Raw genomic sequence first — 25960 nt, forward strand, 5'->3', positions numbered from 1 at the left:
CTATATCAAAGGGTCTTTTAATGTATGTAAATTATTTCCTAGTATGGAGGGAATGATGCATTCACAAGTCTTCTTACACATCTCTGTGGAGGCACGAACTGAACTGGCTAATGACTTATTCGCACTTTCCCACATATTTTGACTATAGATCTCTTCTACAAAGGACCATTCATTGTTAGCAAAGCTTTGATGTAGCGTTCATAATAAGCTGGCTTCTGATGTGCTCCACAGAATATCTAGAGTTCACATCATGTACAGAGCATTTTACTTTTACTTATCTTACAATGCAATTTTAATTTAGTGGATTTTGTAAGAGACAATTTACCAAACAAAGATGTAAGCATTCATAGCTATGAATTAGTAAAGCTTTTAGCATTTAGCATGTGACTTGAATTGGAAAAAAAGCTTATGCAGGCTGTTCCAGGGGGACATTAAGCTAGCTGTCTCCTCACCCCGTAACAACAACCCAGCATGACACTGACGTGAGGTAACATGCCACCCGGCATGTCCGTGCAACCTTCCCAGTGCTATTCTGGCCCATCTCTCACCTCCCTCTGGGTTTAAGATTCCTCTGCCAACTCCTCATACTGCAGTGGTCTTACCGCCAAGGTTTTTGAACTCAGAACATCAGTTTATCAGTTCAGAAACCTATGCAACAATATTATGCCTGCAAATGTATTATTGATTCTGCATTATTGATACTGACAGAATTACAAACCTAGAAGCCTAAGCACACACAGAATGGAAGATACACTGAAAATCAGCAGCGGCAAAGAAAAAATACTGTTTATCTTAAATTATATTTAAATGGCTGACATGGAATCAAGACATTGGGACTAGCTCTCTGTAGTCATTTTGTTATGAAAACATTTTCCATAAATGTTTAGACATATGACTTTCCACGTAACTCACTTGGAACTCTGAGAATGAACATAAAACATCATACATGAAACACTATCAAACCTGTATTTACTGACTTTATTACTTGTCATTATGGTATGCTTTAGGTACATATAATGACATACCAGCTGAGCCAAACTGTAGTACTTCAGGAAGCAAACAGCCCAGAGCTGGTTGCACCAATCATAGTTGAACTCCCTACCTGACTGTCATGACAATGTCTTATTCACCAAAGGCTGTTTGTACATTCAATGTACTACACTTTCTTCTTTTAAAAAATATCTGGAACTCTTCTTATTTCAATAACAGTAATAGTTCTGGAAAATGATTCAAAAGTCTCCAATACCAGTGAGCTATTATTTTTACCTGGACAATGAAGTAGGCTGCGCCTTTTAAAAACCTCATTTTATCAATCTTCCTAACTACCTTTGGTGTAAAATGGTTCTCCAGCAGTAGTCAGTGAGTGGCTCCATCCAACACTCTTACTATTTGAGTACTATTTGAGTATTTGTTGCTTATTATCTGTGTCCTCCTGAGCATGACAGCTTGAGAAAGCTGTGACTGCTGTGTAAGGTCTGGTGAGCCCACAAACCAGTTTCAATTAATTTAAAGAGCAATCTTTAATCTAATGCAATCTTCTGGCCTGGCTACAAGCACAGCAGTAAGTTGAGTGCCATTGGACTTGTAGCAGCTTTGCGCCTTTTCAAAATAAGAGTAGACCCAGCAACACCTACCTGGAGGGCCTGGAAGACCTGCTTGCCCTGGAAACCCATCCATTCCTGGGTCACCTGATGGCCCACGAACTCCACTAGGACCTGGATATCCAATGCCAGGAGAACCAGTTTCTCCACGATGGCCCTTGGAGCCAGGTAATCCTGGCAGTCCTTTTTCACCTGGGAAACCTAGCCCACCATCACCCTGTGCACAGCAAAGACAATTACAGCTGAAAATCAAAGAATATACACCACTAGCATTTTAACAAATGCATAAGTTTGGTCAGTTCTGCGCAAGGTTTAGATGGGCCTAGGAAGGTACATGGAAACCACTGTAAATTATCCATCATTATTTCAAAATGCAGGAAAACTCAGTGACTATTAAAAATAATATTTTATGTTGTATTTGCCAAAATGTAAATATGACATATTCTGAAAGACACTTACTTTTGTTTTAATTAAAAAGATTCTGGTGTGATTTTTCTATTCCAAGATTTGACTCATAATTATGCCTACAGTGTCTTTTATCTTTTAGGACACAACATAAAACAACATAAGGCTCTACCCCACTGCTGGAAGTTTATCTTTTGACTGGGTAGCCAGAGGCATAATGAGTGCCAATTATTAATCCTGACCAAGTCAAATTTGTGTTCAGGGACTGCGAGCTTTTTATGTATTTGGAGACTTACCACAGGGCTAATCAGGACTAGTAAACCAGGCCTTTCTATTGTCTCTGCTCCTTGTTCCAATTCTGAAGCACTGCTGCTAAATTAATCTGAACTTACTGGAGGGCCTGGTGGGCCTGGCAAGCCTGGAAGTCCATCCCTGCCAGGGGTTCCCGGGATGCCTGAAGGTCCTCTGGGTGCTGTCGCACCACGGTCCCCACGAGCACCTCTGCCTGTAGCATAGGATGAATCCCCTTTTTCTCCCTTAAGGCCTGGAAGACCTTGCTGACCAGCCAAAGCCTACAGACCAAAAGAAAAAAACAGGAATATGAACACGGATAGAAAAGGCTTTGCTTCTTAAAAATGTCATATGAGGACAGGACACAATGACGGGAGCTAGAATCACCAAAGGGTTTCCTATTGTATACATTACACTAAAAAAAATTAAAAAGAGGAGGTTTGATTATTTCCAAGTGTTTCAATCAAGTCACTACAGCTTTACAGTGGCAAGCCAAACCCTGGTATATAGCACCATAGAGAGAGCAATCTTGGATGGCATCTGGGAACATTACACCACTCATGATATAACGGTGCCCAAGTATTGAATCTTCTTCCCTATTACTTCGTGTGCTGCATTTACTGACACTGATAAACATACTCTGAAGACAAAAGACTGGTGTCTTTATGGACTACAATTTTCAAAAGTAAATACTGCCAATGAGCAATGCTCTGCACTTTGGAAAATCCTGTTTGTTATCGTTGCCCTTTCATAAAAAAACACTCTCACTAATGTATTTAGCATACAGCAGCGGAGGAGGAGACTGCATCTAAGGCACACAGTTTTTACAGCTATGAGCAATGATGTGGAAAGATCTCACCATTCAATTTTTCAGGTCTTGATGCAGATGTATATCTGCATATCTGCTTCCCCAGCCAGCCCTCACTTAGGAAGAACCCTGGGTCTAATCCATGTATGCTTACGGCCAAGAAGCCCTGGGATGAATAATTGTTACTGTTTTTCTCTCGACTGCTAAATGTACAGTTCTCAGAACTTAAGAACCATTTCTTCTCCCATTTTTTATAGGTGATAATTTCTCTACTTTCAGCTTCTTTTCACAGATCAGTTTCTGGGTTGCTTTGTTTCTTTTTAAATCCAAACAAGTAGAAGAAATTATGCAAAAAAATGTGTTCTGCTTTCACTACAATCAGCACCAGCAATTGCACATGGGCACTTTTTTCTCCTTTAATTCATGACAACCAATATAAACTCTTCCTGCCTTACCGGAGGGCCTCGCAGTCCTGGTGCGCCCACAGTGCCTGGGTCTCCACCAATGCCCTTAATCCCAGGCACACCAGGGCTTCCCGATGGACCTGGTGGACCTGAGATGCCTTTTAGACCAGCTCTTGTAACTCCTCCATCACAAGCACAATCACCTGCCTCTCCTGGAAAATACAGTCAACACTCCAAACTCAGTTTCATTTGGATAAAGACCCTTTTCAGTTGCAAGAGCTCAAAAAGCAGTATTTGATTAAATCAGGACAAAGCCATTCTCATATGATTTGATTTTGGGCCTACTATGCTCAGGTGATGTGAATGTCAAGCAAGCGGAGCTCAGGTTCTGTTCAGGTTAATCTCTATGCAATGCCCATCACCAAATTACCATGTGCAGATGAACCTCAGCACTTCTTGACCTCTTCCCAAACATTTAAGACTCTCCTATACAGATGGTTTTAGGAGAGTTTTAGGACAGAAGTCTTGTGTTTTTTTAAAGAGATAGTTATATGTCAGAGAAAGCAAATTCATACTCCCACTCACAGTATGTTACAATGACCCTCAGCTGGATATCTTTATATTTCCCAGAATCATAACTGGCCATGGATCCAAACACTCACAAAGCACAGTGATGTCTGCATCATCATGGCTTTTGCCGCTGGTTCTGTCACAAACTAAGACCCAAATCCTCATCATTTTTAGCACAGAGGAAAATAAAATTAAGTTTCTCTGTTCTTTCCAGCCTATATTGCAAAAAGCAGTGAACAAGATTTTATTTCTAACTCTCACTACGTCTTATGGCTTTAAAGTATAACTTACGTAGCTAATTTTCTGGGTATGAGATGTTTATCTGCTTATTTGCCTGAGCAGAGTAGGAAGTAGGAAATAGGATTTTGCTGGCAGTGCTGGGCACAACTCTCTCTAAACTGCAAAGGCTGTTGGCTCCTTTAATCCATCTCAACCTCCTGTGATTTGTCATAAAGACACTTCCACCTCATATCTTAGGATACTACCACGTGTAAATATCTTTCTGAGGCCCAATGACTGCTAAAAGGCCCCCCCCAAACAAGAGTCAATTACCTTTGTACCCCTTTGGACCCAAAGCTCCTGGCAGCCCTCTTTGTCCAGGCTCCCCTGGGGCCCCAGTCCTTCCATCCAGGATCGTGTCTGGGGGGAATGAAGGGCCTATATGCAGAAAGAAGGCAAGCAAAAGCCATGAGAAGGCTAGATTTCCAGCTCATTAATTACTTACAATGTCAGTTATGCAACTGACAGAAATGGCACTGGATCAAACTGCAACTGTGGAAGTTACACAAGGAGATACAACTTGGTTGGTATCACAGGCTGCACTCCTCTGCCATATGTTTGCTTCTAGCTTCTCATACAGAAAAGCAAAAGCTCTCACAATGTGGATGCAACAGAGTTTCATTCCTCTTCTGTTCTACCATTATACTTTTTTCAAAGACTTAACAGTTGGCCGAAGAACTAACCAAACTGTGAACAGGTTGTTTAAAGAAGGGCAAATGACTTTGTTCGTGGCAGATGTACCTTTACAGCTCTGGGAGAAGCTGAGACTCATATGGATAGAAGTTGAAGGGTCAAATCAATGTATTGGTGATTGCGATGACTGGCTATTGCCCTTTTTGTTGGACAGAAGCTATCATATATAAGTGGTGTCTCTGCTGCTGCTGGCATGGCAGAGTCATCCCCAGGGCTACCTGCCTTCTGCAGAGCTCCTCAACTTCTCATTAAGATGCTGCAGCTCAGGAAAGAGACTGAACGGCAAAAAGGTTAAGGGGACTTGCCCTGTCCCTCACTTTATAGCTGCAGGATTATTTTCTACATCTCTTTATGTGCTGAATAGAATGAAACATTAGCTGACAGAAACAGCAGTGGAAAGTGATCTAACATAATCTAAAACTACTGTGTCTGAAAACCCTTCCCCTCAGTGACAACAGTAAGACGGAGTGCTGACCAGCACCCGTCTGATGTTCCATGGAAACAAACTGCAACCATCAGCTAAAAACAGCTACAAGAGCTTTACAGACTCTGCAGAAAAACGAGCCGGATTTGACTAACAAACAGTTATTGGTAAGAGAGCACTTATTTATTCTCCACAGAAAATCATTTCATCAGAGCATGCTCATTGGCTCCATCACTGGAGTGTGCCCTGTTTTGAAAGGTTGGCTCTCAAAAAGAAAACAGACTGTTTGACCTCAGTTTATGGCAGAATGGTAAAACACAAGGTTTGTGTAAAATCAGCCCTTTTCATGTAATACTCAATTTCTGAGGAGAACAAAACTACGCATAATTAATCCAAACAGGGCATCCATACAAATGAACATGTAAAAATAAAATCCTATTTCCTTAGGTCTGAGAATTGTCTCTTCAGGCATCCTATCTGACTCCTGGTACCCAAAATACCTACTCACAAGAATAGACATTTACCCCAGATGCTCATAAGGTCATGGTCTATTTTATATCTAAGCCAGTAGGAGATGAGCCTAGAACATCAAAGTCCTCTGTGTCATAAATTGTGTCTACACAACCTTGTGTTTCAGTCTCTCAGGCTACTGCTCTAACAATAATTAGCCGTATTTTCTTACTTCAGAGAGGTGGCTGCTGATATGCATACTTAAGCTTGTGAGTTGCAATCACAATGAGGTGTCAACCAAACATTTAAAATTTACAGATGAATAATCCCCACTGGCAAAGAAATAAGTACATAAATTATTATTTGTCTTGTTTCACTCTGAATCCAATATAAAAATAGATGTTAAAAATATACATACCTGGTGAACCAGGCAATCCTGGTGCTCCTGGCAGACCCGGTAAACCATCTCTGCCGCGAGTGCCTGGTAATCCAATCGCTCCTCTTCCTGGTTCTCCCACTTCACCCTTCGCACCTGGAATACCTGGAGACCCTCCAGGGCCCATTCCATCTAGACAACAATGACACAATGAGCAGCTCTCCAGCAGCAAACACATTCTAGTATTTTTAATGTTATGAAAATTACTGTTGTGCCCTGAACTGCAACCATGTTAGCACCGAACAATTTATAATTGCACACAAAGGAAAACTTAGTAATCAGAGCCACCAACTGGCTCCCATTTACACACTCCTTCAGTCATCCAAAAAACTTCACAGACTACGTTTAAGTCTCACTGATCAGTTAGACAATTAACTATGTAAGACTGCGGCTTATTTATTTTCTGATTTCCTTTGAGTGAGATAATTTCTTTAGTAGATCCTAGTCTCTGGATCATTGCAGCCCAGGACTTCACAGATGACATTCAAGTGAAACAGAACATTTCAGTGAGATCTTTGATGGGACAAATGGGTTCCACCTACAGCGGGTTTATCTAGCCAGCCCGTTAGCTCTCTACTGCAAATATGAAAAGTCATTAAAAAAAAATTTTCAAAAACATTTGCTATTATTTAAAATGTAGGAAAGGTTCTGCCAATCAACTCATTCAAAATGGAAATCAAACAGCCAATCTCCTGTGTAAACTGCTACACCAAATATTCACGCCTGAAGACTTACCTGGGCTGTAATCATTGTGGGACTAATTCTGCTCCCATCCAAGTCAACATACTTGGTTTCCCTGGGTGTCATCCCTGCCTCCTATGTCTCATACAGCAGTCTGCAAATCAGCCAGCAGAAGGAGCAGGGAGAGGCTTGCTCCAATACCTTCACCATCTACTACCCAGTCTTCTCAGCAACGAACACAGAAAACAGCATGCTAAGGACACTGTTAGCAGCTGCTTTACCTCTCTCCAGGCCTGGAAACCCTGGAGCTCCTGGAAGGCCTGGTAAACCGCTGATCCCTTCATCTCCTGGAGGACCAGATATTCCCGGGTTTCCAGGGTCACCTGGGGCACCTATTAGACAAATACAGAAAAACAAGGAGGAAAATCTTATGAGAATTTCTGCTGAAAGACTCTGTTCAGTCAACTACCCTGGTGGCCACTGATCTCATTGACAGCAAAGGTTGCAAAGCCGTTAGCAATAAGCCTGTTAGTCAAAGTTAACAATAATGGGAAAAACTCCTCCTGACCTGTTAGAGGTTGTTTCAAACTTGACTGTATGTGAAGGAGGCAGAATAGGAGAGATCATAAAATTTGTCCCCTTACTTTTATAGCTTCAGAGACTGTTCCCATCCAGGCCTCATTCAGCTGTGGCATTAATTAAGCTCATTTTCTCAATAATATTCTTACCACATTGAATGACAAATAATAGCAGAATGACATCAGAGTACCCATTTCCGAGCAACACAAGGAAGCCGTTTTTCCTTAGTACACTGAAGAAAGACACACAGGTAGACACACAGCACTTCCCTATGCTCACACACAGTCAGCCTCCCAGGCACTAAATTTCATTCTGCCTTGAAACATATCATTCTGCAATGTGGGGATGAAAGGTTTATTGTAAACTCTGAAGTTATAAACATGGGACCAAACGTACATGCATGCCAACAATACAGAAATTAAAGGAAAAATAACAAGGGATGGGTTAGACCCAATACACAATTTGGAAAAGTGGTAAAATATAGTAAGAAGGAACGTTGGACCAGAAAAGGTGCTTCAGATGAGTTCCAAAACAAAATGGAAACGTGTACCTGAAATGACTACACCTTCCCTGTCAATAATGATGGGAGGGCCTGGGGGACCGATGTCACCTAATTCACCCTGTAGAAGAAAACAGATTCACGCCACATTCAGATGGGTGATGGAGGGGAAGACTGCTTGTCAGGAAACAGACTGTATTATGATAGCAATGTCTGCGGTCATTCACTGACTAACCATCATTCTTTGTCTTGGTGAAGAATGTTCTGCTATTCACAATCATCTGCTGTCCTGACTTACCTACTTCCTGTCATGGCTGCTTCAGATGAAGTGTTTGCTACTATCCAGCTATCCTCCGAAGGCATCCCGTTACCTCAATAGGAAGCACGGACATGTATATACCATGTGTACTGGAGACCAGTTATCATATCAGCATATTGACCAATATCAGGTAGATCATATTTGTTCACCTTGTGGTAAAAGCGAGAGACCTGCTATGAACATACCCATTTTTAAAAGCATTCATCACTGCAGCTATCTGTTGCCTTGGAATCCTGAATTTCAATAATAGAAGCTTCCAGGAAAATGGATTCCTCCATAAAATCACCGAGGTAGAACAAGCAAGTTGTGACAAACTGCAGTATCATTCCTTCCTCTCACTCTAACACAGTATCAAATCCTCTTTGAAACAGCAAGTGCAAAATCTGATTGTTGTCCAAATTGCCATCATATTTATAATATAAACACCATGCAGTGAGCCAAGGCAGTGCACACTTTGTTGCTTTTTCCAGTAATACTACTCTGTGCATAAACCTGTAATACTACTTCTTCCATGTGCTCCGCACAAAACAGCCCCTCAATACTTGCATTTCACACGTCTACCAACCATACACTAATCTCAGTGGCAGATAAGTGTTTTTCACAGCGAACTACTATCCAACCATTTTCCACTCAGTTTCCGGAGGCCTGACTGTCCAAGTTGTGAGATACCCAGAAAATGTCTGCTACGCATTGCCTATCTCCAGTACGAGAAATTGAACATATTCTTTTCAGTCTTGTCAATACTTGTAGATCTGTGATCTAAGACTTCAGGTAGCTTTGGCAACTATCTTAACATCCACTTACATCTAATCTTGCCTCAGCTGTCCAGTAAATATGGCATTGGTGTAAGAATAAGGGAGACCAGAGAGACTACACCCACAATTGTAAGTCATGAAGTTACACGAATGAACATTGTAAAGGTATTAAAATACCTGAGTGTTCATAGTTCAGCAACCATTCATTTTTATCCTTAATAATAAAGTAAATGAGGAACTGAAATATACTGAAAATTACAGTGATACAGAAGTAAAGAAGAGATTTGACTGGGGTAATGGTACTTATTTATTCATGCAAATATCTTTAAAAAAGCAATGCTTTAGTATTTTCATGTGAGAAGTTACCTTTATGCCATCGACTCCATCCAGTCCTGGATAGCCTGGAATACCTGGATGACCCTGCAAAGTCACACAGGGGAACATTGTTACACAGTGAGACAATAAGACAGTGGCGTTATTTGTTAGCTGAGACATCTGCAGTGCCTGGACTTGAATCACAAACCCAATTCATTGTCCTGCCAAACATTTGCAGACGAAATAAAGAAAAGAGAAAACTGATGGCATCAACTTCTCAGCACTCGCAAAATACCAGAGTTCCTTTAGGCCTCCTTGTGCTGTAAAGATGGTGAGAACTTGTGAGCAGGCATGAGGGTGTCCAAATCAGGAGGACAGCTTGGAGTTCTCTCAGAACTGTAGAAATGCTTGTGGAGTGAGGAGTCTAGAACAATACTTTCCTTGTCGCCCACACCTTCCCCTCCACTCTGTTCCCCCTCTAACAAATTATTGGCACCAAAACATTTAAAGTGACACCAGGAGATCCAGCTCTCCAGCTATCCATTTCCTGTTAGCGTTCTCAGGGACAGCAAAATTCCCCTTCTGGAATTTGGTGTAGACTGTCCTTCCTCTGTAGACTGGAAATCTACACAGAAGTGATCTACTGTTCTTTATTGGGTAACTTATTCAACCTGGCGCAGTGTGGACTGCAAATCCCACTGCCACTGCAGACAAAATGGGATATTCCAAGAGCTCTGGAGCAGTGAACCTTGACTTTAGACCTTGCCTGTGATTCTGAAGTCTTGGACAGCTGTAGGCCCCAATATAGCCCATGCACAGTATCGTTGAGAAACTTGTCATAAAGGGCTTGTTTTTAATCATATAATTTTAACATATAGATATGAATTATATTATATTGGAGATACCATCACCTTCAGTATACCTTGAAACGACATACACAAAATGAAAGATACAAGAAAGTGACTGAATTCCAGGCTGCAAAATGAAAATTGTATTTCTGAAAGTTGCTTTCTTGAACAAGTTCCACTGCTGTATCTGCAAGTGGACGTGCTTTAACACGTTTTCAGCCACTTGATCACCTGGCCATTTCCACCCCCAAAAGGGGAAAAGTGGGAGAGCTGATTGTTCCAGGAGGGAATGTACAATTTCCAATCTGTGGAGGTTGTCCTCTGAATACGTAGGGATAACTAGAGAGACAGTTAAAAGGATCTAGAGTTTTATGCAGACTTTCTAGTTAGCTCTCACTAGTTTAATAAGGCAGGTGCATTCATCCATCAGAGAACTGGGAGCCACTAAATAAGGAATTCAGTAGATCTTAAGCAGTTAGACGGCTTCTGTAATTGTAAGTACAGTAAAAAAAAAAAAGAAATTTTCACCTTTCTCCCTGGAATCCCATCAGATCCATCCAGTCCCAAAAGACCCTAGAAGAGCAAAAAAACACTGACTTTCAGAGGCTCAATCTCAGTCTGGTCTTATTTTATCAGGCTCCAAATATATCAGCATCAAAGAATGAAAAGGTAAAACTTTCAAAGGAGAAGCTACCACTGATTTTCCATATCTCCCAAATATTAATGATCATAATTGAAAGAATTCAGCAAAATAACTGATAAAAGAAGTCTTCTCTTCTTTAGCCATTGTCTTTCAAGCGGTTCAAGTTAAATAAGTCATGGTGTCTCGACTTACCAGGAAGTTAATAGTTTGTAATTATAAAGCCGTGAAACTTAATGCAATCAAGACTTTCTATCTTGACAATTTATTCTGCACACGCAGAACAGAATGCCTTGATCTTCCTGTCGTGTATAAGCACGTCTCTGCAGGGTCATGGTGGTTTGAAGAATCTATGGCTGGTGTGTGACTGAGCATGCTGTTAACTCCCACATTCATTGACTAGTTAGACCAACATCTCTTGCCAGCTTGTCCATTTCTTCCCCAAATATCTATCTGTGTTCTCTCATGGCTGGTTCTGGGACTGGTTAAAAGCTCCCTAAAGCCCCTGCAAGGCCTCTTTATTATCTTCATTTGGACCTCCTGCAAGCTCCCTTTTCTGTGAAGCTTTAAAAAAACCTGGAAAAACACAGGCCCTGCAGTATCAAGACCTCCACTAAATACTTCCATATGATTTTCTTGGACTGCCTTGTCTGTATACATCTTTCATCTCACCTTTAATCTGAGACTTTACTGAGATAAGAACTATCTATTGGTTCTGTTGTTGTATGGCGCTGGCTACTATGCGACCCAGTCCTATGTCTGAGACTCCTACATGCTTTGGGAATGCTTCTGGTTAATGAAAGGCCAGTTCATGTGTTTGAGAATAGGCATTTAAGGACTTCGTAAAGTTACCTACCCTGCCACCCGGTAAGCCAGGTACACCTTTTTCTCCTTTTTCTCCAACACCTCCAAAGCCCTGAGGAAAAATGTCAACATTAAATCTGTGATCTGTTTGAAATTGAATAGCACAGCCCTAAGACAAAATGAGCACAAATCCATCTATTAATATAAACAGTACAACAGAGAGGCAAGGGGAACTGACTGTTTCTGCTGGGACTCTTTTGCCCCAGAAAGAAAACCTGTATCAACCAGACTTGGCAGTATGTGCAGTACATTATCTTCTTCATTCCCCCTGACTTCCATCCATTTAAACCATGGCACATCTCTTAGCAGCAAATGCAAGTAACCCCATGTTATAAAGAGCAAAGTCCTGCTACTGCTACTCTGTATTGTATTCTACATTTAGAAATGATTTCAAATCTCATTTCTTTACAGCAGCAGCTCAAGGGAGTGCTCAGAGCACCCTTTTTCATTTCTAAAAGCTAAGAATGACACAAAACTAGCATTTGCACGCTCAACATTTGGAAATGTTTGGTGGTTTTCCCAGTCAGCACGAAGTATCAAATTCAGAGATAGAACACCAGGATTTAATTTTAGCGAGAGTTACAGTAGTTAAGTGATTTTCAGGCTTCAATCTTGTAATATCTTATGGTTAAGTTCACACATATGTTCAACCCCACCAGCTTCAATGGGCCTCTTGTGATGCAAAAAGCTAAACATGGACATAATGGAACAAGTCCAGAAAGGCTAATAACAAACTGTGCTTCATGTACAGGTTTTTCTTGCATGTCTTTCTACTAAGAACATCTGTACGTTGAAGAAACCGGCAAACAATTTATCTTATTAGTCAGAAGTTCCACAAAATATTTATTCCCTAAACTTATCGAAATAACCTGTGTTTACAAAAGGTTATAAGCTGGGAAATAGCTCTCTGGAATCCAGGGATAAATTGTTGCTCTTGATTCATACAGAGATGCTGCTATGCATCCCTGAGTTTATGAGCACTGATGTTAAACAGCCCATTTTAAAACTGGATGTATATAGACAGACAGAAAGATCTGCATGTGCTTTACAACTTTAAAGTAAAATAACAAAAAATATGTTTACACATAATTAAAGGAAAAAAATGAGGCTTTTTCTGTATGTCTAGCTCTCTGTGGGACATCAAGAAACACTGCCATCAAGTGGCCTTGTAAAGGGTTTGTCTACTGGCAGGTCTCTGCAAACTGCAGATTACATGCACTGAAATGATGGCTGCTTTGTAACGTCTCTAGTAGGACAGCATTATCTTCTTTCTATCTCCAGGACAAAAACCGACCAGATTACAATTACAGCCTTCAAGAAATCTTGTGGACATTTTAATCAGATTTTCAAAGTACTCTGGGGCCTAGAAACTCCTGCAGAGACCTTGTGAGCTATTCAGAGGGTGTTGAACCATCTAACCCGTATTAGGCATACATTACAAACTCTCCTCTGTCCTTACCGGTATGCCAGGCAATCCTTTGTCTCCAGGGAATCCTTGAGGGCCAGGATCACCCTGACAAGGTGAAGTGGTAAACACAATAAATCACTGTCCCTGTGAAAGCAAGACTTTCCCCAATCCACCCATCATGCTCCTGACTCCTAAAGTAAGGCCTTGTAATTTGTTTGTCAGCAAGTATACTTGATTTGTGTCATCATGTGCCAGACAGAGTGTCTCTCAGCACAGGGCCGGTGCATGCAACAGATTGTCTGTGACCACTTCCCATGGCTTCAAAGACCACTACTTGGGAACTGTTGTTCTACTGCCCTCCACTGCTAGAAGTCAAACTAGAAGCATTTCGTATCATCATCTAGGGAATTGGAACATGGAAAGCAGCAAAATAACACATGATGAGATAGCATACTGTCTTCACAATCCTGCTTACAAATTCAAGAGTGAGCCAAAAGGAATGGCGTTTGTTTGAATCTCACCTCACGCTAATGTAACTCCACCAAGTAAGACAATATCTCTCATGACTTATGCAGGGGCTTAGGCAAGTTCAGACTGGGCTCCCAAACAGCCTGTATACGTCCCAGATTAATTTAGTATGCCTAAATTTCATGTGTGTAGAGAATCTTTAACTCAAGATCCATACAGCTCTTCTAAAAACACTGATAAGCTAAATATGTATCTCAGTAAATGCCAGGATGACAAAGTAAAGGAGAGAAACCTGATTATTTCAGAGTAGTGTGCATCATAGCCAAACCAAAAGAGTTGGAGCTTTTTATTTACTTTTCTAAAGGTTTTTGCCTTTTTTGCTTCAGTTGACACAATTTCACAGGTCAAACAGAAACAAACTACAGTTCATTTATTTTTAGGACTAATGATGAAAACCTTTAAATAGCTTTCAGATTTCTCCTTCTGAGAGGTATGTGTTCTCCAGCAGTCCACAATGCTCTGAGCTAAAAATATTTTTATTCAATAGCCATCTGACAAATTAAAATAGTACAGAAAATGATTTTGATTTGGAAATATAACAGCCTTCACTGCCCAGTAATTTCATTCAGCCTTGAATGAAGGAGCATGGGGAGGGGGAGGGTTTGTAAACTGAATTCACAGACCTTTTCTCCTTGCTTCCCTTTTGGAAATCCCATGAATTCCAGTATTCCAGTGGATGGTGGGGGACCTGGAGGGCCAGGCAGCCCTACATCGCCCTGTTGGCAAAAGAGGAAGCTATTAATGTAGGCAGTACATGTTTGATTTCCTATGAAAATGGCTTGCGAATCAGAAAAAAGCCACTCTAATTATATCCCACGTACATAATATCTGTGTGCCTGAATGCTGGCACAGGAGTTTGGTCACGGAAGTCAAAAGATCACACCGAAAATGAAGATGAACAAAATGCATTAAATCTGTTGCAGAAAAGTTGTGGATATAAAACACGGCAAGGAAAAAAAAAAAGGCTCAGATTTTGAATCAACAGGAAAACATTCCAGAAAAACTTTGGGGAGAAATATGAAAAAAAAGAAGACAAGAAACAATTAGAAATGTAGAATGCTGAGAACCAATTTTAACAGCAGCAGAATCAAGTCCCAAATTGAGAACTTTGAGAAGCCCCATTATGCCAGTGTAAACTCTCACACAGACTGCAGGACACCCATTTAGGATAGTGAGACTATAAATTACACATCGGTTGACCCAAAGAATATTATGAAACTCAAAAAGCATGAAGTCAGTAGAATAATTCAATACAAGAGGTGAGGGTCCAAAGAAACTGAAAGACAGAGATTCAAAAGATGTCTAAGGACCTTATGTCTTGATAACCATGAAAATACCACGCTGAATCGAGATTTTCCCCTTCCCCCTCTTCATCCAGAAAAAGCTCCCATCCTTTTTTTGTGTACCAACAGATAAGGAACCAGCAAGACTCTTTAGTACTTGGACTGTCCAAGAGAAGAAAAGAAAAAGGAAAAGAAGAAAATGCTAGAATCTAGCACTTTCTAGAGGATCAAGCTATGATGGAACACCAGAGTATTATTTCATGCTCTTTCAATAGCAGAAAAAGTTTCACCTACCTTTTCTCCTTTCTCTCCTTGAAAGCCTAATCCCATGTTACCCTGGGAGAGGAAAAAACAATGATGAATGAATAATAAAACAACAGCAACAACAGCATCACTATCATCTAGGCCCACAGCACTGTTAAAAAAGCCAACAATCAGGTGTAGAAAGAAGACAGGGAAGGTAGGTACTTACTTTTGGACCCGGTGGCCCAGGGGGACCCATTGGACCCTAAATGTGAAGAAGATCAAGACTTTATTTCTTTTGACTTAATTAGGATGCACACAATTGGAGCAATGCTGGGATCTGCAGTGGTACCTGAACTTTCACCTCTTGCCCCAAAGCAAAAGTAACTGATACACATGATCTTCAAGTCTTCACATCTATAATAGACAGCATAGCCCTTTGGTACTGTGGTTAATTAAGAGCAAACTTCAGTTTAAAAGGAACAAACACATAGTTCGTTTTTACCTCTGCCCAGTGGAAACTCTCTTGTAGTATCTTGAAAAAGCAACTCTTTAGCATATTTCATGACGACAAAGGCTCCAAACATGCAAAGGTCAGCATATTCCCTCTAGTCCCGAGATGAAGAAGTGCTCAGAATAATATATCTTCTTAAAGATATATTATTATATCTTTATATTGTATGTGATATATGTTTGTAGACAGCACTCTAGGGCTTTGCTATAGCGCTTATTCGTGATTGCTGCTCTGAACACTGCTCCAGAGAGGAGCCTTCCCTCTTGTGATTAGATTAAACTATCTAAGTTCGAGTATTCTATGCTTGAAGGCAGCTGTGCTCAGTCCTTTTAGATGCACACACACTTCTCCTCATTGTCATGACACAAGTACAGACAAGGAGGGAAAACTGCCAACATTTTGAACTGTTCTATCAAGAAGTTCAACAGCTGAGGTCTCTTACCTGCAAACCTGGTAATCCTATAGGGCCTGCAGAACCTATTGGACCTGGAAAACCTTTTGGGCCCTATAAGAACAACATAGGACAAATACAGAATGTGTAGCACCTACCCCATCAAACCCCAACCAAAGACAAAGTGAGTCTGAGGAAACATTAAGTAACATCCCTAATTAAATATGCCAATTTAAATACTGTAACACTCCATTTCATATTATTAGATGTATTTTGAAAATCAAAGTTACAGAGTTCAATGGTAGAAAGGAGTTTGATTTGAAAAAGGAAAAACAGAACAGATAATAGCAAAAATCTGACTTCCTCTGCCATAATGTGGATCCACTCACACCATTACAAGGCTGGAATTGCTCATGCTACTGGTATCACACGTGTAAATATATGGCCCGCTAATTTGAAAAGTGTCCTTGAGAACCAATACAAGAAAAATTACCTACTTAATATTCTTTAAAATCATTATTCCCCAAATTAAGTAACTTACAGAAATTCCATCCAATCCAGGAAGACCGTTTTCTCCCTAAAAATTATAAACGCATGAGTAAAAATTATACTACGTTATTGCAACAAACTATAGGGAACGTTAAGTTTTGTATAAATAGAAATATTTCCTGTTAGTTAATATTAGATCAAGTGTAGATGGGAATATATTTTCACACCTGTGCTTCCATATTTAAATTGTGTAATGGAGAGATTCCAAAACTCTGGAGAAATTACAACAATTTTATTTATGGGTAACAAGAGAAATGAAAGTGGCATGAAAAAAAATTTGTATTAATTGTAAAAACACTGGAAAAGACAATATAAAAACTTTCATTACAAAACATTCATTTCATTAAAAAACTTTCATTATGTAAAAGCATATCATTATTATATCAAATTATCTGTATTTCCCATAAATAATGAAGTAAATAAATAAAGATCTATTTAACTTTTACCAACTTATGAGTGTATATAATGCAGGTAGAATTTTAGAAAAGTTCTTAATTTTGACCAACAAAGTCAGTGTGAGGGGCCTTACAGGACAGCATAAATTTCTTAGTATTTTCAATATTTAATGAAGCATAAGGCTGCTAAATATTGCTGAATTCAGTACCACAGGAGGTACTGAATCCTTTGTAGATTTATTCCAAACCTAGTACTTCTGGCAAAAATCAAAACCATGGTAAGCTGGTGAGCGTTTGTTTCAAGGCAACAAAGAACCAAATCTTTTACGTGAGCACATTCAGGAACCTATTCACTGTTCTGAACACTAAACTGAAATTGTCTATCCATAGTTTGTATTTTCTGTACACGAAATAAAATTACAGACTTGATACAGACATTTCAGGGCGAGGTCCTTATTAAATAGAGAGAGTAAAAGCCTGACCACAGCGGCAAAGGATGGAATACTATGAGTGGAATATGATATTCATGTATTTAAACCGAGAATATGACTGATTACTTACTAGTACCTCCCAGTATAAAAAACACTGGGAGGCAGCAGGGATCTCACAGTAGAAATCTTAACATGCACTTGCAAGTTTCCTGAGCTGTTATTTCAACAGACCTGGCACATGCAAAGATGTCAGTTACAGAAGAGTTCCGAGTGTAGGTGAAGGGCCCCTCCTTTGCTACATCTGCATCTAAAAACCCTTATGCTACCTCATATAAGTCAGTATAAGCTTACAAGAAATTCCTCACATCCGTGGTTTGACGCCACAAATGAATGGTTCTAGCTCTCCAGAGACAAGTGAGGGACCAGCAGCTACACTGAACAGTAACAGGATGAGCAACGTCCCAGCATCCCGGTATGGGATGAACCAGATCTCTGCAAAGACCAAGCAATTCCAAGTTCTGAGAGTATTTGGTGTTGTCATTAATGAAGTTATTATAAGGCCTTTTTCACAGCTCTGCATTCAGACATACCCAGGATACCCATGTCTAACATAGTGAGCAATCTAACCTGCAGCATCAGCCCTGCAACCTGTAGGACATCAAAGTGTTTCTTGTACTGCATTTTCTCCTATGTGATGACAAGTCTTACCTTCATTCCTTTAAGACTGCCTTGAGCAAAAACAGGTTCTCCTTTAAGGCCTTTTGGGCCAGGATGACCCTGATTAAAAAAAAAAGTCAAAAATAAATTTCTGGAAAAAAAATTTATTTAGTTTTGAAAGAATTTATATTCAGCATAATGAACAAGGCAAACTCCTGGCTCCAGTAAACTGCAAAAGTACCACTGCAGCTTTGTCAAAGAAGCTGTGGTATTATGAGAACTTAAGACTTCCTGCGGCTTTAGAAAAACAAGGTTCTGCAAACATTTTCTCTGGTATTCTCCCATTCATATTAGATTTCCCTTTTATTTTAGGCCTTTTAAGATCCTATTTGAGTCTGTTTGACATGGTGTAATCCTCCTGTTCATATCATGCCATCCAGAGGGACCTTTACAGGCTAGAGAGGTGGGCCTATGCAAACCTCATGAAGTTCAATAAGGCCACGTGCAAGGTCCTGCACCTGAGTTGGGGCAATCCCAAACATGGATTCAGGCTGGGTGATGAGTGGATTGACAGCAGCCCTGCTGAGAAGGACCTGGGGGTACTGGTGGATGAAAAGCTGGACATGAGCCAGCAATGTGCACTCACAGCCCGGAAAGCCAACCATATCCTGGGCTGCATCAAAAGCAGCGTGGCCAGCAGGTCGAGGGAGGGGACTCTGCCCCTCTACTCCACTCTGGTGAGACCCCACCTCGAGTACTGTGTTCAGCTCTGGGGCCCCCAGCATAAGAAAGACACGGACTTGTTGGAGCAGGTCCAGAGGAGGGCCACAAAGATGATCGAGGGGCTGGAGCACCTCCCCTATGAGGACAGACGGAGAGTTGGGGTTGTTTAGCCTAGAGAAGAGAAGGCTCTGGGGAGATCTTAAAGAGATCTTCCAGCACTTAAAGGCGGCCTACAGGAAAGATGGGGAGGAACTCTTTATCAGGGAGTGTAGTGATAGGACGAGGGGTAATGGTTTTAAACTGAAAGAGGGTAGATTTAGATCAGATATTAGGAAGAAATTCTTTACTGTGGGGGTGGTGAGACACTGGCCCAGGTTGCCCAGAGAAGTTGTGGATGCCCCCTCCCTGGAAACATTCAAGGCCAGGCTTTGAGCAACCTGATCTAGTGGAAGGTGTCCCTGCCCAGGGCAGGGTGGTTGGAACTAGATGATCTTTAGGGTCCCTTCCAACCCAAACCATTCTATGATTCTCTCTCTTGTTTATCACTGTAAATCACCAAATTTTGTTTAGAATCAATGAGAGAAAAAACTGCTAGGCTGCATGGATCTTCTGCAAAAGCTGCCATTATAATTCTAGGTTTACCAAATTTATTTTAATCTTGATCATCCCATCCAATTTATCTGAGGTGATTTCATTTAATTGCCAACTTAATTTGAGAGGGGTTGGCTGATCCAAGCAGCTTTCCTTGCCAAAAATGTAATCCTACAAGCATTACAAAATAGAAATTTGAGCAGCAGGTATGAGTAAATCAGTTACTTCAGAAAACAGTACTTTAATTTCATCTTGTTGCTTCAGTATTTTTCAACATCATAAGAATTTCAAGTCTGGATGACAGGTAAAGATGTCTTAGCACAGTTTAGAAATGCTGAAACAAATGGCATTATTTATATCCACCAGCTGTATTTTCTTCCTCTTCTTCATGTATACGTGCAAAGGAGTTCCATTACATGTACGATTAGTTACATGACATGTGTTTGTAAGATCAGGCTTCGAATGCAAACAAGTATTCAAATATTTGTCAAATATTTTAATATCAAGACAAATATTTTTTGCTTACACTTGAAAAATAACCATGTACTTTTATAAAAGACTATAATTCCCAAAAGCATCTAAGAGCGGAGTTCTTATAATTAATCCTACCCACTTAAAACAAGAGCGTAGAGCGTGACCCAGCTACCTTCACTTCCTCTACAGTGAATGCAGGAAAATGGGTATCTCCAAAGACAATTCATACTGAAAGGCAGAGGGGGAGAAGTGCTCTCGCAAGTACCGCTCTCTGTAAGAGGGTAGTCCAGATGAATAGATTCGACACCTAACTTCAAGGCATCCAATGCAGGCTAGATAAAACTCCACCCTGGTAGAAAAGTGTTTTCACAAGCAAAACACATACCCCGGAAAGTAAATCCTATTGACTCTCAGTGAGACTGAAGCTTTTGGCTATCTTAAAACCTGAAGGAAAGCATCCAATATTTGATGCATAGACTTGAACATGGGATAATCTCCTTTCCTGAATCAGCATCCACTAACTTGAAACATGCCAGGTGGAAGATGTTTGACACTTCATCGTTCTTAAAAACTTTATCATGGTTTCTTCTGAGTTAACTTGAATACTGTCAGTGACAATGGTATAACTTGGTGTGGGAGCATACTGAATTCACAGGATCTTCATTTTATCCTCAGAGTGGAATTTCAGTAAGAAAATGATACTGAGCTCTAACAATGCTAATAAACAGGGTTATTAGGGTTCTTCCTAAGTACTTGGGTGTTACTTTTCCAACAACAGCATGAAAAGCAAATCCTGGCTTAGTGACTGCAAAACACCATATTTGAGTTGGGACGTACAGGCAGCCCAGGTAGGCCAGGAAACCCATCTGGTCCAGAAACGCCAGGACTCCCAGTGGTACCATTGCAGCCATCGAGGCCAGGCAGACCTCTAGGTCCAGATTGCCCAGGGTGACCCTGTGTAAAGGGAAAAAAGAGATAATGACTGACAGGATGCATTATTTTTTAGTAATACTGTCCCCAGAAAACTGATATCTTCCAAATGGTAACACAAAACAAAAGAAACGCACAACTCCCACTCAAGTTCAGTGTATGGCAACTGCAACAGAACTAGCTTCTTTGGCCAGCATTGTTTATCCTCCCCAAAGCTTAAATCCTAGAACATTAGCTGCATTCATTTAACTACCTTTTTCTCCAAGGGATAATTTTCTGAAGTACATAACTTGTGCATGAGTAGGTCCCAAAAGGGCAATACTCATCCCACAGCAGTCTGAAATATATGGCATATAACACAGTAAAACAGCACGCAAGGGTGCACCTGACACCAGGAATGGAAGTTGCTCATGTAAAAAACAAGGGCAGAGGCAGACTCAACAATACTGAGCATTTATAATTCCAATCTGCTTAAAGTTTCAGTGACTTCTCTTCCTCTCCAGTGTGGATTCTTTCCTTTAATAGTTCAACAGATGTTACAGCTCCAACATCAGGCCATTCAAGCAAAACAGTTTTTCTTGTTATATTAAACTTAAAACCTTAGGCAAAGCAACTGGGAGAAAGACCTAATTAAACTAACAGCATTTAAAAGAAAGTATTTGTAATGGTCAACTATTAATCAAGCAGGGTAGAATATAATTGTACCTAATTCTGATTTCACACTTCTTTTGGCCTGGTATAGCTCTATTAATTTGACTGGAGTTTACTCAGCATGGTACTGGTGCAAAGGAGATCAAAGTTTGAGACTTTAGTTACTTTTTCTTCAGTGTCATATGGGTATGTGTAGGCAAAACACAGAAAGGCAGAATTGCCAGTCACACTACCCAAGTTTCAAGCAGTTCCTTATTCTATCCTCCTTTTCATAGAAATGAGTTCTGTGGCGCTCAAAGACAGTGTTTTGTGGCAGTAGGAAAAAAGAAACTTATGGAGATAGTATCAGTAACTGACAGTTCTCTCCCTCCCCTCTGTACACCCTGATCTTGACTCATCCCAAAAGTACTTTTGTTTGATCCCAAAGATTCATCCTTAAGATATGGCATTAAACAAGTTATGACTCACACTAGGAAAGTAAAAAAATAAACATGGATAAAATGGAGATAAAGCAGAACATTAACAATCCTTCATGCCTGACATTTAAAACAAAACACATTTGTGTTGCTAAAGGTCTTCCCAGTCCAAGCCAATAGCATATGCTCTGACCAAACTCAATGAGAACTCTGCAATAACGTAAAGCCTGTTATCTAAGGATCTTAAAATGCCTTGCAAAAATGTGGGAATGCTATAATCTTCATTTTCTGGATGAGAAGCTGGGGGCACACAGTAGCAGAGTGACTTTCCCAAGGATGCAGAGCAACTTAGGCCATAATTATGTAAATACTCAAGCTGATCACTGGTCTCAGCTGCTGCCAGGAGGGCCATCGCACACTCCTGCTTACTCACACCTACCTCTTCCCTGTGCTGGCATAAGCACAGGCAGAATAGGCAAGTCAGAGCAGGAAACCAACACAGCAGAGAAATAACTGTTCTGTTTCTTAATGGGGTTAATTTTCAGCCAGGTGAGTTCCTTGGTCCAGCTCATTCGGCAACTGCATTGCGATTTGTGCCAACAAAATGGAGAGAAGGGGAGAGAGCCCAGATCTGCTCTCTGTCAGTCAATAATGTGCAAACTGAATGTAAAGCGTGTCTCCACTACAGGATCAAGGCAGCTCACCCAGACAAGTATAAATTTGAGATTAAACAAGGTCTCAGGACATGGAATGAAGTAATCCCAAAGCATTAGCATCAGGCACCACTGCATACATAGTACCAGTTGTTGTGATGATTAAAGTCTGTTTGTCAAAACACCCACATGTGGTGTGCAAGCAGGGACTTGCCAGGCCCTGGTAAAGCGACAGGAGAAGGCTGAAGCACCACTTTATTGCCACTTGTGTTTGTCTCTTAGAAATTATTTCATTTGGTTCCCAAAGCTGGAACAAATCAGTGGCAACCCACCCTTCTCCATCCATGCGGGATGTCATAGCTGAGAGCAGCAAGCCTCTGACGGGACAGGCTGGGACTGCAGAGGGAGGCCCGAGTGGTCAATGTCTACCAGGTCTTTCACTTTGTTTACAGCATCAACAAAACCAGAAGCTATGTGGGACAAGTGCACATGTATCTGGTTACAACATAAGGTGACCAGCTGCAGGGTTTAGTGAAGCTGAACAGCCAACATCTGCCCCTCAGAGCTAGACAACAGGGAGCCAAGCTGCTAAGCCTTTAGTGCTGGCCAAGAGCCAGCCCATGGCAGGCAGCTGACTGGTGGCCTCATGTCTGGGGAAACGCTTTGGGTGAGATCTCCTAACTCTTGGACTAACACAGTCTGTAAGTGGCCCAAAGGATTTTGGTATCCTCTTAATATGTGAGAAGGGCTCACAAAGAGAGGACATAAAGTATGCTGACGACAGTGATTTCTCAATTAAATAAATCTGTGGCCCTGTCACTTAATCCCATGGCATCCATGTCTGTGGTTCTGAGCCAAAGCATGACACAGACTGGCACAGACGCACACACATACACATGCTGTCTCTTCTGCTTTAGGAAAAAAAATCCATAGGATTTACTACTTTCCAGCTAATCTGCTATCAGAGTTCACAATGTTTTGTTTTAAGAACCTTACCTGAGGAGATACTGAGCACCCATAACTGACTTCCTTGAGAGTTGTAAAGTTCTGGCTTAAATGAACCTTTTCCCCAGGGATTTAAAATACTGATTTAAAGAGCTGTTTTGATCTGAAAAATAGTGGTTAATAGTTTCACTGCTCTCACCTCCTCTAATTCCTGTTTTGGTAGATGTACCAATTCAACACAAGCACCTCAATTGACTAAGGCAGAAGACTTTTACAGGCTTTACTCATACATGGCAGGGTGACTAGTTTACAGACGTGAGTTAAAACACAGGCTGGAGAGATCACTTGTGCTCTCTGTTCTCACAAAAGGACACATTCCCTGTGAGACAGATAAGGAAACTTGAACTGTTCATCTAGGCCCTTGCTTTATCTGACTCTTGTTCATACACTAACACTGTGATCCTAAGGGGCCTCTTTCTAAATCCAACAGCACAAAGGCGATCCCAACAGGAGAGCTCAACAAATATTTAAAAACAGGGAAAAAAATGCAATTAAGGGTGAACACAAAACTAACTGAATAAGCAGTTTCATGGGTTGCTACGGCAAACTGGCCTTTTTACAGCCATTGCCAAGTGCTTGTGTTTCCTCTAGGAGGGTCACAGAATAGAGAACCTTGCCTCTCCTTGTAGCTCTAGCTTTCATAGTACAGACAAGGGCTCACTTCTCCTAGAAATACTTCCTTCTAGAACTCCTTGGACAGTTCATGGAAAGCTATATACATCTCCCAGCTCCAGTTCCAGCCTTTGCTGGAGATGTCCTTGAGTCTTGTCCTATAGGAAAAAATAAGCTTCCTGAGTAGGGCTAAGGATTTGAGGGTTTCTTCTACAGTGTGACACAAAAGGCTAGCAATAAACACATGTAGCTGCTGTATTTACTAGGTTAAAGGGATTAGTCAGGCCAGCTGCAACAACATGATTTACTTGCCACCAGCATTCCTCAAGGGAACTCTGTGGAACACCGCTTCCCTTAAGGTCAATAGTGGGATTCCCCTCTGAATCACAGTCCTTTGGCCACGACTAAAATATACCTGCCCACGCTAACATACCTGCATACTACAAAGAATCTCTCCTCATATTTAGATGTTAATTCCTGTGCAGAGATAGTAATATATTTTCACTTCTCTCTTACATGTATCAGCGCACACATGCTCTCTCTCCTTTGCTCTGCATTTCACACATTCATATAATGTGCATATGTTTGTATACATTTCACAACAAACCTAAGCTACTCCCTATCCTGAAATGCAACTGGCAAAAGTATAAATATTTGTTTAAGCAGTGGTGGTTGCTATTTTCAACCTAGAATGGAAGTATTTATCTCAATGGCTAGAATGTAAACAGTACAAACTAGTTTCCCTTCCCCCTTTTTATGTCCTGCAGTTGTGGCACAGAAGAGCCACAGCGGTGAGCTCTGCTGTTCACGAGCAGCAAAATCTGCCTCTTTCCCATTCGCCCACCTGCAGAATACTGTAAAGCAGACAGAGTAGATCTGCATATGCAGGAGGCTTTGAATCCTCTCATCTACCTCCCCTACTCTCTCCTTGGAATGCCTGTTGCTGCCAACTACCTGGCAATGGCTGTTGCTGTATCTCTGCCTCCCCTCATTGTTGGGAATCCCCTTTCTCCAGATCCTCATCTGAAAAAATACCCTGAGAACAGCATGTTCCCACAGTGTGTTCAATTAAATTAAGTATTATGGAAACAGCTTGTTCTCTTCAGAGCTAGAGAGTTGGCTGGTGGGAAAAGAAAAAAATAGTAACAAGGGAGTAAAGCAGGAGAGAAAACAGGCAAGGATGAGCAGAGGGGGAGAGGACAAGGGCCAGGAAGGAACTGGAGTCAAGCAAGCTCATTTACAGGGCCAACTGTGCATTTTCAGCCAATCTATCAAAACAATTCAGTTTTTGATAGGAAGTAAGAAAACACAGCTCAACTGTTGGAGCTCTTGGCCAGCTGAGGAAGTAGGGAAGATGAGAAAGAGCATGAGTATAGTCTGAAGGCGCAAGGATACAGAAGATGGAAAAATGTCATCAAGAAAAGAAAAAGAATTCTAATACCAGAAGGAGAAAGCAGGATGAGCTAAACAGCGTAGAGAGAGCAAGGAAGTTTGGGGCAACTTCTAAAGCTGGCCCAGCTAAAACTCCCCTGAGGTAAAGTGTCTGTAAGACATCTTTGCAAAAATCACTGGGGAAAACCAAAGCAAAAGAAAGCTGCTCAAAACACTCTAGGCACATAATTTTTTGTATGGTAAAGGAAACAAC

At 40.9% G+C, this 25960-nt stretch overlaps 1 protein-coding gene across 1 annotated transcript in view; it reads right to left on the minus strand.

Annotated features, from left to right (window-relative positions):
- COL4A6 (collagen, type IV, alpha 6) overlaps window positions 1-25960 on the minus strand; it is a 109627-nt gene that overhangs the window by 21216 nt on the left and 62451 nt on the right. The window contains 18 exon segments of the mRNA XM_009327907.1: window positions 1635-1818; window positions 2399-2578; window positions 3561-3721; window positions 4632-4736; window positions 6344-6493; window positions 7324-7434; window positions 8172-8241; window positions 9561-9614; window positions 10886-10930; window positions 11854-11913; window positions 13321-13374; window positions 14421-14513; window positions 15375-15416; window positions 15553-15588; window positions 16280-16342; window positions 16770-16805; window positions 18312-18380; window positions 20886-21002. Of these exon segments, the coding sequence (XP_009326182.1) occupies window positions 1635-1818; window positions 2399-2578; window positions 3561-3721; window positions 4632-4736; window positions 6344-6493; window positions 7324-7434; window positions 8172-8241; window positions 9561-9614; window positions 10886-10930; window positions 11854-11913; window positions 13321-13374; window positions 14421-14513; window positions 15375-15416; window positions 15553-15588; window positions 16280-16342; window positions 16770-16805; window positions 18312-18380; window positions 20886-21002 (1630 nt within the window).

The sequence above is a fragment of the Pygoscelis adeliae genome, unplaced genomic scaffold, assembly GCF_000699105.1.
Source record: "Pygoscelis adeliae isolate BGI_AS28 unplaced genomic scaffold, ASM69910v1 Scaffold14, whole genome shotgun sequence".
NCBI classification, from domain to species: domain Eukaryota; kingdom Metazoa; phylum Chordata; class Aves; order Sphenisciformes; family Spheniscidae; genus Pygoscelis; species Pygoscelis adeliae.